The sequence below is a fragment of the Scyliorhinus canicula genome, chromosome 5 (assembly GCF_902713615.1).
Source record: "Scyliorhinus canicula chromosome 5, sScyCan1.1, whole genome shotgun sequence".
NCBI classification, from domain to species: Eukaryota; Metazoa; Chordata; class Chondrichthyes; order Carcharhiniformes; family Scyliorhinidae; genus Scyliorhinus; species Scyliorhinus canicula.
Genome location: NC_052150.1, coordinates 25,604,728 through 25,617,555, shown reverse-complemented (window position 1 = coordinate 25,617,555; position 12,828 = coordinate 25,604,728). Strand labels below are relative to the sequence as shown.

Sequence of the window (12,828 nt, the reverse complement as noted above, 5' to 3'; positions counted from 1 at the left end):
TAACAAAGATTTCCTGGACTGATACCAGAATCACGAGGTTATATCTGTGAAGAAAGACTGAGCAGGCTGGGGTGCTGTTCTCCAGAAAAGACAAGTCTGAGGGGTGACTTGATAGAGAATCTTTAAAATTTATGAAGGGGTTGAATAAGATAGATGTAGAGAAGATGTTTCCTTTGTGGGGGTGTGCAAATGCCCAGGCAATCAATATGAAATTGTCACTGATAAATCCATTAAGAATGGAATGCGCTGCCTCATTGGCAGAGGAAGAGAATATAAAAGTAAGGATATCATATTGGTGAGGCCATAAAACACTGGTGAGGCCACACCTGGAGAATTGTGTGCAGTACTGGTCACCACATTGCAGGAAGGACGTTATTGCTCTGGGGAGAGTGCAGAAGAGGTTTACGGGAATGTTGCCAGAGCTAAAAAAGTGTAGCTGTGAGGAGAGATCGAATAGGTTGGGGTTACTTTCCTTGGAACAAAGAAGGGTGACTTAATTGAGTTGTACAAAATTATGAGGGGAAGAGATAGAGTGGACAGGATAAAATGATTTCCCTTGGTGGAGAATTCTAGAACCATGGGACATTGATTTGAGATAAGTGACAGAAGGTGTAGAGGGGACATGAGGAAGAACTTTCGTACACAGGTAGTAGGTGCCCGGAATTTGTTGCCCGAATTGGCAAAGATCGACAGATTTTTGTTGGGCAAGCACACTATGTAACATGGAACCAAGGCAGACATCAAGGAGTTGATATATAGATCAACCATGAACCAAATGAATAGCAGATCATACGCAAAGAGATGAATGGCTCACTCCTGTTCTTATGGCCCTCAGCCACACTAACATTTTGAAGACCGCGAATGTTCCAGTTAAATTATTTTAAGGCGTTGTACACTTCTGTTAAATGATGACCTCTTGTTTTATCAGCTGTGAGCAGAATATCCCATGGACCACCTTACCAACAGAGTAAAGAAGTCGGGTCCAGCTCCTAAGGTCCTGAGGTCCAGCACCTTCAAACTGCACACTCTGTTTGTTCCGATGATCACTCTGCCACCCCAAGCAGGAACAGATATGATAGCCATGACATCCGAAACAAGATGGATAAATGGAAGAATGTGCAGGACTGTCTGAAACAGACCCAGCAATCAAGGGACATCCCATCTCAAACTGAAAAAGGACATGACCGATACACTTCAGCCCAAGCGATAACTGGGAAATAACTACACCATGTACATATGCATATAATAATGATTATCTTTTTTACAGCTCACTTTTAATTTTTTTCATTGCGTTCTGTAAATAACAAGGTGCTGTCTCTGCGTAACCTTTTTTTCTTGTGCAATTTGTGGTGGCTGTAGCTTCTGAAACTGCAAAACTGTAAATGGAGATTAATTCACCACTGCAGCTAGTGTACAAATCAAATTGTGTGGTAGCGTTTTATTTGTGTCAATATTTATTTTTAATTGCTTCATATGTCCCCCCCCCCAATCACGTCAATATCTCTTCTTTTTGGGAATCAAGAATGATATGATCAAGATGTGATTTGAAACACTGTTCATTTAGTTGTTTCATTTCTCAGCAAGAGATCGATGATGCGTTATTTAAATTGAGCCAATTATATTTTGAAAGCCTTTGACTGGAGATAGTTGCAAGGAGGTGTCCTTCAAAAGCAGTTGCCTCCATTATAATCAAATAATCTGACTGTGTAAAAGATCAGCTATCGACATGTATTCAATGAGTCTGCAGATTAGAAAACAAGATACGAGCATTCTTGAATTGCTGCAATTATCTTTTGTTTGCTTCTGTTCCATCCACTAATGCCTTACAGTAAATGCTCTTGTATATTTATGACCAAGTGTCCAATGCCATTAAAAATCTGAACCACTTTTCTCCATTATGTGCCGATCAAAAGTCCTACCCATTTATATATGTATTTAATCATGTACAGCCGATACAGCTAAAAATAGTTGGCAAGTTAAACAATTGTGACCCTTCGTGACCAGACTGAATATTATTTTTCACTATCTGAAAGCCTATTTTATGACTTAAGGTTTGTAGCAAATAAAAGGAACTTCTGTCTTTAGATTAAGTTCCCCGGCTGTGGTTTTTATTCCCAGTTATCATCACATTTAATTTTATTTTCTCTCAACGGTTACAAATCGCATTTGTGTAGCGCCATTAGTGTAAGTGTAGTAAAACATATCAAAGTCAGGGAGCATAATCAAAAATTAACCACGATTTAAAGAAGGAGACATTGATGATAAGTTACTGGGTAATAGCGAGTACGGTTCCATTAATACCAGCAGCCTTACTAATGGCCTTTGTTCTGATCATTGGCAATGAGTGGTAGAAGATCACGTGTGCACAAGAGTGCCATCCTTTCCTTGCTTGGCATCCAAGCAGTGCACTTTGTGCTGTGTTCTGCAGTCTTGTCTTTGCAATGATACATACAGAACTGCGGATGACTTTACTTAGAATGATGTTTATTAGTTAACACGTGGAAGGATAACATACAGAATCTATACAGACTGGGTTTCTCTGGAACTACCCGATGTGTGACTGTCCTTGTGTACGCCTTACTACCAACTGTACCCTGCTGGTGGGAGGTTGCATTGCTGAGTGTATGCAATATTATTCATAGGCATATCACCACACTTTGTATTGCAGGACACCGACGAGCAATCAGTACACATTTAACAACAAACTCCAACCTATCACTCTCTCAAACTGCATCCCCTCACTTTCTTAATCTCCACCCCCTCATTATCCTGCCAGTTACAATTGTAAGGTTCATAAGATTATTATATTTGGGACTGTAACTTTAAATTTTGGGCAATTGAAGGGGGTCATGCGGCCTGTTCTGCCTGATACTGAGCCTGGGTGGTTTGATTGTGAGAAATCAAAGAAAGGCTTAGATTGTTTTACTGGGAAGAAGGTGCAAATGATTTATGCTTTTAGACAATGGCAGCAGGCTCTGAAGTTGCAATGAGTAGACTGTGTATCTCCGAAAGACCCATGAAGGCACCGGGATATAAACAGTTATGCTGTAAACTGTCCATTTGCTTCTAAGGTGAAAGGGAGTTGAGGTCAAGGACAGCTAAATAGCATTTTTGCACAGGCACAATGTTTTACATTACCACAGGGTAGAGGGGAGAGGAAGTAATTTTTGAGACCAGAGGTTGGGTTCTCCGCTGTCGGGTTTCTCCGTTGCGTCGGCAGTGCACCCACACTCGGGGATTTCCCGACGGCGTGGGCCTGCCCACAATAGGAAACCCCATTGGCCAGCTGGTGGAACGGAGAATCCCGCTGCTGGCAAGCCAGAAAGCTGGTGAGGCGGGCAGGAGAATCCCGCCCCATGTTTTTAAAAATTCATTCATGGAATGTGAATGTCGCTAGAGAGGTCAGTATTTCGCACCCATCCCTCAGGTGGTGGCAAGCTGCCTTCTTGAACTGCTGCAGTTCATATGGTGCAGGTACACCCACAGTGCTGTTAGGGAGGGAGCTCCAGGATTTTCACCCAGCAGCAGTGCAGGAATGGTGATATATTTCCAAGTCAGGATGGTGAGTTGCTTGGGGGTGGGCACTAATGTTGGCGTTCCCATATGTCTGCTGCCCTTGACCTTCTCGACCTACCACAGTCACGTGCCGGAGGGTGATGGTCTCTAGTCAAAGAGACGCATCCTACAGCATTTTGAGGATTCCAGGAGATTTGTCCTGGCATAACCAGGTGAAGAAGAAGCATTTTGCTTTACTATTGGCATGATGGCACAGTAGTTAGCACTGCTGTCTCACAGCGCCAGGGACACGGGTTTGATTCTGACCTTGAGTGACTGTGTGACGTTTGCACTCTCTCCCCGTGTCTGCGTAGTTTCCTCTGGGTTCTCTGTCTTCCTCCCACAGTCCAAAAGTGTGTAGGTTAGGTGGATTGGCCATGCTAAATTACCCCTTTGTGTCCAAAAGTTAGGAGGGGTTATTGGGATAGGGCAGTGGAGTGGGCCTAGGTATGGTGCTCTTTCAGATGGTCAGTGCAGACTCAATGGAGCCAGTGGCCTCGTTCAGCACTGTAGGGATTCTGTGATTCTACGATTTAAGGAACTCTCAAATAATTGAGGAAAGCACCAGGAAATGGCCGCTTAAAGTTATTATTTGGTGAAGTATGGATAGATGAACGAATTATAAGCTGGGAGCCTGGAGACTATTTACCATAAGAACTATAATTCAATGGATGTGTGGTGTGTTAAGGATTAAAGGGAATTGTTCCGCTCTAGTTTAAAGTGTACATTACCCAAAAAAAGTGTTTAGCCAATTATGCTTTTTAGTCATTTGTTACAGTAAAAGTTTTAAAATGTGATATCTTGCCATGTCATTCTTTCAGCTAAAACACTCTGCAGAGATCATAACATTTCACCCACTCAAACCCTATCTCCTCATTCTCTCAAACCCCTCACTCTCTCAAATTCCATTCACTCACTATCTGAAACTCCATCTCCATCCCCTCATGCTCACAAACTCTAATCACTCATTCTCTCAAACTCCATTCTCTCATTCTCTAAAACTCTATCATGCACTCTCTCCAACTCCATTCCTTCACTCTAAACAGTATATGGATAGGTTAGACAACTTGTGAAGGTGACAGGGGTAAAAAAGGTAAAGGTAAAGTCGCCATATTCCCAGATGACCGGAGGCCGCTTTCCCCTTTGAGGGGGAGAGGTGACTGGTGGTGATTTAATCTGAGGATCACCACACCTCAGGCGAGGGGCAAAGTTGAGAAGGGAGGGCCTTCATGAATAACCTCAGCCTGTACGGGAGTTAAATATCCACTGCTGGCCTTGCTTTGTATCATGAACCAGCTGCCCAGCCAAGGGAGATAAACCTTTGAATGAAGTAGCCGCAACCCCCCCACCCCCCCTCTCCTGGGAGCCCACAAGCGAACATGCCGGGTATTGTATTTCATGACCCCCCTATGAGGAACCTCTGCCCAGTGGCAATGGGACAAGACCCTTAAGTGGGCATTAATTGCCATTGACACAGGCCCGGAAAATGGAGACTACAACAGCAGCATCAAACTATAGTTATTCACAACTAATCATCCATTATGATTGAAATATTTGGCTGTGCATTTGATAGCTGTAATCAAGTGAAGAAATGACGATTAACAAGAAGAGAAGTATTCAGGAAGATGGAGGTAAGTCAAGCCATCTTGAAGACTCACTTAGCACTGATGACTTTATTGTCTTTGATCATTTCTAAGTGTCCAACTGTCAATAAGTACATCGCTGAACTGAAAGCCAGTCTGGATTAGAGTGAGGAAAGTGAAGACTTTCAGAACATGATGAAGGGGATTGAAAAACAAAAGATTGTCCATTGGGAACCGGACATCACTGGAGCCTCTGTTTACATTCCTAAGAAATGTGTCGCTGGTGTTAGTTTGGAACATTGATAGCACTGTGGCATCTATTTGAGACAGCTGTGGGTTCAAGCCCCATTCGATGTAATCTAGGTTGATAACTCGGTATAGTACTGTGCGGTTTGGATGTGTTGTTCTTTCTCTTAAGGTTCTAAACCAAGACTCCATGTACCAAATGAAGTAGACATCAAAGAGTATGGGTGCGATTCAACAACCGTGTTGCACCCGATGTGAATCTGGGCATGCCAGATAAATAGTGGGAAAGGCCAAAATTGAGAATCGCGCTGGGTGCAAACCATTTTGAGATTCCACCGGCCCGCTCCCGATGGGAATCTCACTCAAAGACAGAGAGGATATCATTAACCCTCATTTGCATTCATTTCAATCTCATTAGCGAGATTGAAGTCGAATGCGGCGCCTTCCCGAGAATTACTCGACTCCCCAGCGAGAAAGCACAAGGGTGTCATTTAATACTCCTTTTCAAAAACGTGAAGCTGACATGATAGCTTCTGAGGGAAGTGAGGGGGTGAGTAGCCATTTCCCTTTTCTGGCATTCAGCTCAAGGGACCCGGAGCTGCTGCCCCAATGCTCAGGGGGTGGGGGAGGGGGGGGGGCGGGGAGAGACAACCCTCGGAGGTCTTGGGCTTGGTCAGGAGGCTGAAGCATTCTAGGTCAGGGGTCACCCCTGGGCTGGGAGGGGTGAGAGATTTTGTGACTGTGAGGCTTTCAATCCATCTTTAAATATTGTGGAGACCCATAACAGGGGTAATTACAGCTGCAGCCTGTGTGACCTACCAAACACTTCCAGGACAGCCATTCTCCAGCTTCTCTGAGGAAAGTCTATTTTACCCCCTTTTGACTGTGAGCAGCCTCTAACTTCATAGCTGAAGGCTATTTCAAATGAGGAATTAATCTTGCTAGTTGTGATTGCACTTCACACTCCTCAACTCTCAAGTGCCTCCTCGAGGGCACACATGCCATGTCTCAGAGGATGATTAGTGCACTGCATGTCAAGCAAACTTCGATGTCTGAAGAGTGTACCTGGACTCCAGGAATGCCAGCATTATAGAGGCAGCTGCCAACAATCAAACAGTAAAGAGGAGGCTGTGGCATTATCAGAACTATCAGAACTGCAAGGGTTAGTGAAGTGCCGAGAGTAGTCACTAGAGGGAGCTACAGTGACAACTATATAAGGCAGTAATGCTGAGCCTTGTGGGAGAGTGTGTGCAGGAGTTAGCTAGTGAGAGTCAGAAGTACATATAGTGCAGATCATAGTTCAAACCAGCAGTGAGATTAGATGTAGATGAGTGTAGATGTTCTAAATGAACTGTGTATTCTTTAGGAGTACATGTCGAATCCAAGTTAGTAGTGTTAATAAATTTGTAGCTTTGTTTAAGTTAAAACTATCTTGGGATCTTTGTGAACACTATGTCAACCATCCTGAAATAAGCAACACAAAGAACACCACAGATAACTTCAGCACTGGAGGTCCTCTCGTGACCAAAGGGTAAGTGTATGGATAAGGGGAGGTCACCTGAACATGGTCTCCCTAATGATCCCGGCAGAGGCTTGGTGTCTAAGGGCTCCTGATGTGGCCAGGGGTTAGTGTGCAGAGCAACGGTTGCCAGCACAACTGGCTCTTTAGATGGCACTCTGAGAGAAGGTGGGACACGTAAGGGTGGGGGAGGCTCGGGGGATTTGAGGGTCACTGGGTGGAAGCCCTAACGAATTGCCGGTCTATCTCCTTCTCCAATTCCTTACAGATTAAAAAAATGGTTGCTGGCATCGATCGCGCAGTGCTGCGGTCGCGTTGCTGGTGGCAGCCAAGGCGGTCAAAAGTCGAAGGAGCCAGAAGCGACGCCACACACTGGAGGCAGCACATGCTGGGGGTCATCCATAAGGTTGAGGAGGAACCCAGATGGGGAGGCCAGTGACGGCAGAAGGTGTACGGGCTTCATTAGTCATTTGATGAGCTGATGACACCATGTGCCACAGAAGACTGTGTCGCAGCAGAGAGACACTGTGGCAACTGTGCCATGCCCTCGTGGACTTGGCACCCCATGAAGGAGGAGGGCACCCGCTCCCAGTGGCCGTGAAGATCAACGCAGCCCTCAGCATTTACGCCTCTGGTTCATTCCAGGGCTCAAGCAGGGATCTGTGTGGCATATCACCATCTATAGCCCACACGTACATTCTGGGAGGTGACGCATACCCTGTCCACCAAGATGCCCGGGCTGCAGGATTTTCCGGCATCACTGGGATGTCCAGGTCCAGGGGACAATCAATGGCATGCATGTTGCCTTGTGCCCACCGGGACATCAGGGAGTGCCCTTTATTAACAGGAAAGGGTTGCACTCCCTGAATGTTCAGATTGTGTGGGAGCAGCATCTCTGAATCATGCACACATGCTACCCAGGGAGCATGACAACTACTTACCGGGGAACTTGGAGATCCTCCATGTCTTCAAGGACCACCCCAGGTTGACGATTTGGCTCTTGGGGGTTAAGGGGTACCCACTGAGGTCATGGCTGATGATGCCGGTGTGGAGGCCTCAGACCGAAGCCGAGACCCGTTATAATGAGGCCCATCTTGCCACCAGTGCTGTCATTCAGCAGGGCATCAACTGCTGAAGATGTGGTTCCACTGCCTGAACCGCTCTGGTGATGCCCTGCAGTACAGCCCCCCACAGAGAGTCTCCTGATTTGTGGTGGCCTGCTGTGCCCTCCACAACCTGGCACAGCAGCGGGACGACATGCTGGAAGAGGAGGAGGGATATGAGGCTTCAATTGAGGAGGTGGAGGAGGTTGCGGACCAGGAAGGGCAGTGGAATGAGCCTGAGGAGGAGCCGGAGAATAGACGACAGGAAGCAGCAAGGGTCCGACATGCCTGGAGGACCAGGGCGGCCCTCAACGTCTCCAGATTCTCATAGTACAAGACTGTTTCTGTCAGCTCAACCCCCCCTACCGAAACCCCCCTTCCACCCCCATTTCCCTCCTTCCCCCAATCACCCCCCTCCCTCATTTCCCTCTTTCCCCCCTGCCTCCCATTCCCCGCCCCCACACACCACACCCTCCCGACCACGCTGTTCCACCATCCAAGGGTCCGTGTGACATCACCCCAGTGTGATGGGCCTGCGTCGCCACTGTCAGTCGGTCACTATACAAGGCAGCAGAGTGATGATAACTTGCTGTGAAGAAAATCCTGGTGCTCAGATTCTGTAAAGTCTGACTCCTGTCTTTCTGCTCACACCCATCCTCTGAACGTGGTGTACATCAGGGCTTTTGATCTTGGACTGCTGTCCCCGGGCAGAGGGAGGAATGGAGGGCAACAGTGGATGGGGGTGCAGGCAGGCCTGCTGTGAAGATTAATGTGACAGAGGCTTCACATGTGTCAGGTGCTACATGTTTCAAAAGTGAACATTTTAAATTTCCGTTCCTCCTAGCTACAGGTAGTGAACAACCCAGCACCCATTCAGTGCCTCTCACTCTTCTTGATCTTTTGTGGTTTAGTGTCATGTCTAGGTGTGCCCCCAGGATGCACATCAGACAGCCTGCTGCTTTCCACGTCATGTGGCCTCTTTGCAGACGTTCTCCGGAGGTCTTGGAGCCGGAGGGCCCCAGTCGACTTACTGGTGTCACAGGCATCACTGTGCCACCCTCTTCTGCCCGCTGCCCTTGAGATGTGCTGGTGTCAGGAGTGGGAGCTATTCAGAAGGCCTGGTGACCGCTGTTGTCTTGGTGGCAGGCCCCGGATTGGCCCCCAGGGCTTCCTCCTCCCTGGCAGTGCCCATAGGGCCCTGGGGGACTCCATGGGATGGACGGGCAGCAGCTGGAGGAAACTCCAAAGGCCTCTGAGTCATCTGGCTTTGCCAGTCCTGGTGACTGCCCATTATCTGCACGTGGTCTCGACGCCCTCAGCAATGGTCCTCAGGAACTGGAGTGCCTTGGCAATGTTCACCTGCCACTGGGATATGTGGCTCAGTGACTGGGAAATGACGTCGAGCCCCTCAGCTATGGAGGACATGGACTGAACCATGCCTTGAGCATAACTACTCAAGATGCAGACCTGTGCTCCAGGTTTTAGACTGCGGTCAACACCCTAGCAGAGTTGGCCTCGGTGCCGTGCATTATCGGTACCATCTTCTGTACCCGAAGCCTTTGGAACTCCTCCAATCCCCTCTTGAATGTCACGTCTGTGTCCTATTATCTGCTTCAGATCTGGGAAAACAGGATGGGCCATCTCTCATCGATGGTGTTGAGGTGCCTGGTCAGATCACCAAAGCGAGGAGCAGGTCTGTGTTTTGCCATGCATGTGTGTTGACTGGGAGTGAGTGCGGAGGGAGTGTTTAAAAGCAGCGGCCTCTTGTTAGTGGTGAGAGGGTGAGGCACAGGTCAGGCTAATCAGATGGCAAGTGAGCCAGTAATGGTGAGAATCTTGTGGGGGCTCATATTTGGCTCTAAGTGCCGTTGCATATGGGCTGCGATCTCGCCAACGCAGCCATCAAGAAACAACCTGCCAAACGCGTCCTAAATGACACTTGGACATTTTTCTGTAGCATCGCGCCCTATATATCCCCTTTAAGCCGACATATTATTTACCTTTTAATCTACAATTACTTTTTAACCATGTAATGTTCCTTTTTTATATAAAAATGTACGCAGACTGGTTATGGTATAGCTCGGTGTAGGGAGATTGTCAGTTGGTAGAAGATGGAACATCGAGGCGAAAGAAGAACCCAAGACTGAATAACTGTGCAGTATCAGCAGAGACAGGTGCCTGATGGTTAATTTAGCCAAGTCATAGCTTTGATAACATTAGTAGATTATGCAACATTAATTAAATTGCAGAAGTGCCGCATCAGGTAAAAGATACAAGCTTCTCCTGATTAAGGCTAATAAACGTACCTCCTCTCAGCTATGAGGATTGATAACAATATTAGAGATGACAAAGTGGACCAAAGTGGAAATAAGCTGGTTATTTCAAGCGTGACCTTGGGATTCCTGCAAGGGGCCCAGCCAGGAGACATCTGGGGAAGGAACTGTGAACCCACTGGCTTGCATTGGGAAGGACAGTGAGGTAAAAACTCACCAATTGAATGGGTTAAAACAAGTTTCAGCCCATATGGTACAACACCAGAGCCGCAGTATAAAGCAACAGAATACACAACATACTGAAATCCTTTTACAGAGGGAGTGAAGGGAAGATGTGTTTGGTGGTGGCATCACGCTAGAGTTGGCGAAAATGGTGGAGGATTATGCTTTGCACACGGAGGCTTTTACAGAGGGAGCTCGGGAGCTCTGTCAACATTCCGCAGAGACCGTCCCCTCCGAGATAATCCAGTCCACTTCTCCACCATACCCAGCACCTCTCCCATCACCCACGGCACCTTCCCATGCAATCGCAGAAGGTGTAACACCTGCCCCTTTACCTCTTCCATGCTTAACATCCCAGGCCCAAAACACTCATTCCAGGTTAAGCAGCGTTTCACTTGCATCTCTTCCAATTTGGTCTATTCCATTCCCTGCTCCCAACGTGGTCTCCTCCATATCGGAGACCAAACGCAGACTGGGTGATCGCTTTGCTGAGTATCTTTGGTCTGGGCGCATTCAGGACCCTGACTTTCCCGTTGCTTGCCATTTTAACACAAGACCCTCCTCCCATGCCCACATGTCTGTCCTTGGCCTGCTGCAATGTTCCAGTGAAGCTCAACGCAAACTGGAGGAACAACATCTCATATTCCGGTTAGGCATGCTCCAGCCTTCCGGTCTCAACATCGAATTCAACAACTTCAAACGATTAGCTCTACCTCTCCTCGACCCATTTATTTTCATCCCATTTCATTTGAACTGTCTTTTACCATTTCTTTCTTTCTTGTCTTTCTTAATATATATTTAACCCCCCCCCCCACCAAGGTTATCCACCCTTCTTTACCCTTTCTCCTCTTTGCTTCCCCCTTCCCCTCCCCCCCACACCTACATCTGTCACAGTTCACCCTCTGATGTTAGTTTCTCTGCTGTTTGGCCTTTCACATCTTTTGTTCTCTCTGGGGGATGCCATTAACACTCTTTGCCCTTGGTTTCTGTGGCCATTAGCACACAGTTTCCCTGGGTTTCTGTGGCTGTCACTCATCTTTCATTCTCACTCCACAGTATAAATATTTCCTACTTTCTCTGTCTGTTAGAACATAGAACATACAGTGCAGAAGGAGGCCATTCGGCCTATCGAGTCTGCACAGACCCATTTAAGCCCTCACTTTCACCCTGCCCACATAACCCAATAACCTCTCCTAACCATTTTTGGTCACTGAGGGCAATTTATCATGGCTAATCCACCTAACCTGCGCGTCTTTGGACTGTGGGAGGAAACTGGAGCTCCCGGAGGAAACCCACGCAGACACGGGGAGAACGTGCAGACTCCGCACAGACAGTGACCCAGCGGGGAATTGAACCTGGCACCTGGGAACAGTGCTATCCACTTGTGCTACCGTGCTGCCCTCAGAAAATGCTTTGACAAAGAGTCATTGGACTCAAAACGTTAGCTCTTTTCTATCCCTACAGATGCTGCCAGACCGGCTGAGATTTTCCAGCATTTTCTCTTTCGTTTCAGAATACACAACATCTTTGCTGCAGTGGTTATGGTGAGCAGGACAGGGTATATAGATGGCAATGTCACATCTGACCAATTAGCTTTTGTGGTACTGACCACCAGCATGAATCAGCATCTTTGGGAGAGGTTATCTCGACATTGACCAACGACTACGAGAGATTATGTCCCCTGTGAGCCAGAAGCTTCAGGAGCGGAGAAAGCTGGAGTGACTGGAAAAACACATTTGTCTACAGCAAAGTAGGACATTAACCCTTCAGCAGCTGGGACCTCGTGATCTGCAAACCCCCCCCCCCCCCCCCCCCCCCACAAAGTCCTTTACTTTTCTATCACCCTGTCCTCCTTTAAGATCATTTTGAAAACCTACCTGTTTGATCAAGCCATTAATACCTCTCTTCATACCTCATTTGATTTAGTGTCCATGCTCTGAAGCACATTGGAACATTTCTCCACATTAAAGCTGCTAAATCAATTCATGATTTGCTCTGGTTGTAATACAGCATTTGACATGTTGTTGATCAAGAGGGGTGTTTGAATGGAAAACCTGTTGTACTCCATTGTGACGCTTGAGCAGCAATATTGAGCAGATCAATTAGATTTCTTCATTAGATTTAATGAATATATATCCCCAGTGCTGAGAACGCAGTCACAGTTCTAAATCTATTGCACTTTCCCTGACCAGTCTCCAGCCGGTTATTATTGAAATAGATATGTGCTCGAGCACATGACAGTGGTGGCTCTCATCCAGACGAGAACAGCTGATATGGTGCAACAGCTGCTATAAATATATGGCACAAATGTGGACGAGTCACTCAGC

General features: G+C 47.0%; 1 protein-coding gene across 6 annotated transcripts in view; it reads left to right on the top strand.

Moving 5' to 3' along the window:
• Positions 1 to 2,090, top strand: part of zgc:158766 (uncharacterized protein LOC100009641 homolog) — a 220,462-nt gene extending 218,372 nt beyond the window's left edge. For all 6 annotated transcript variants that reach the window (XM_038796776.1, XM_038796774.1, XM_038796775.1 and 3 more), the window contains one exon: positions 929 to 2,090. Coding sequence is in view for 1 of the 6 variants with exons in the window: in XM_038796778.1 (XP_038652706.1) it covers positions 929 to 934 (6 nt within the window). In the remaining 5 variants the exon portion in view is untranslated. The remainder of the gene's footprint in view (positions 1 to 928) is intronic.
• The last annotated feature ends 10,738 nt before the right edge of the window (positions 2,091 to 12,828 follow it).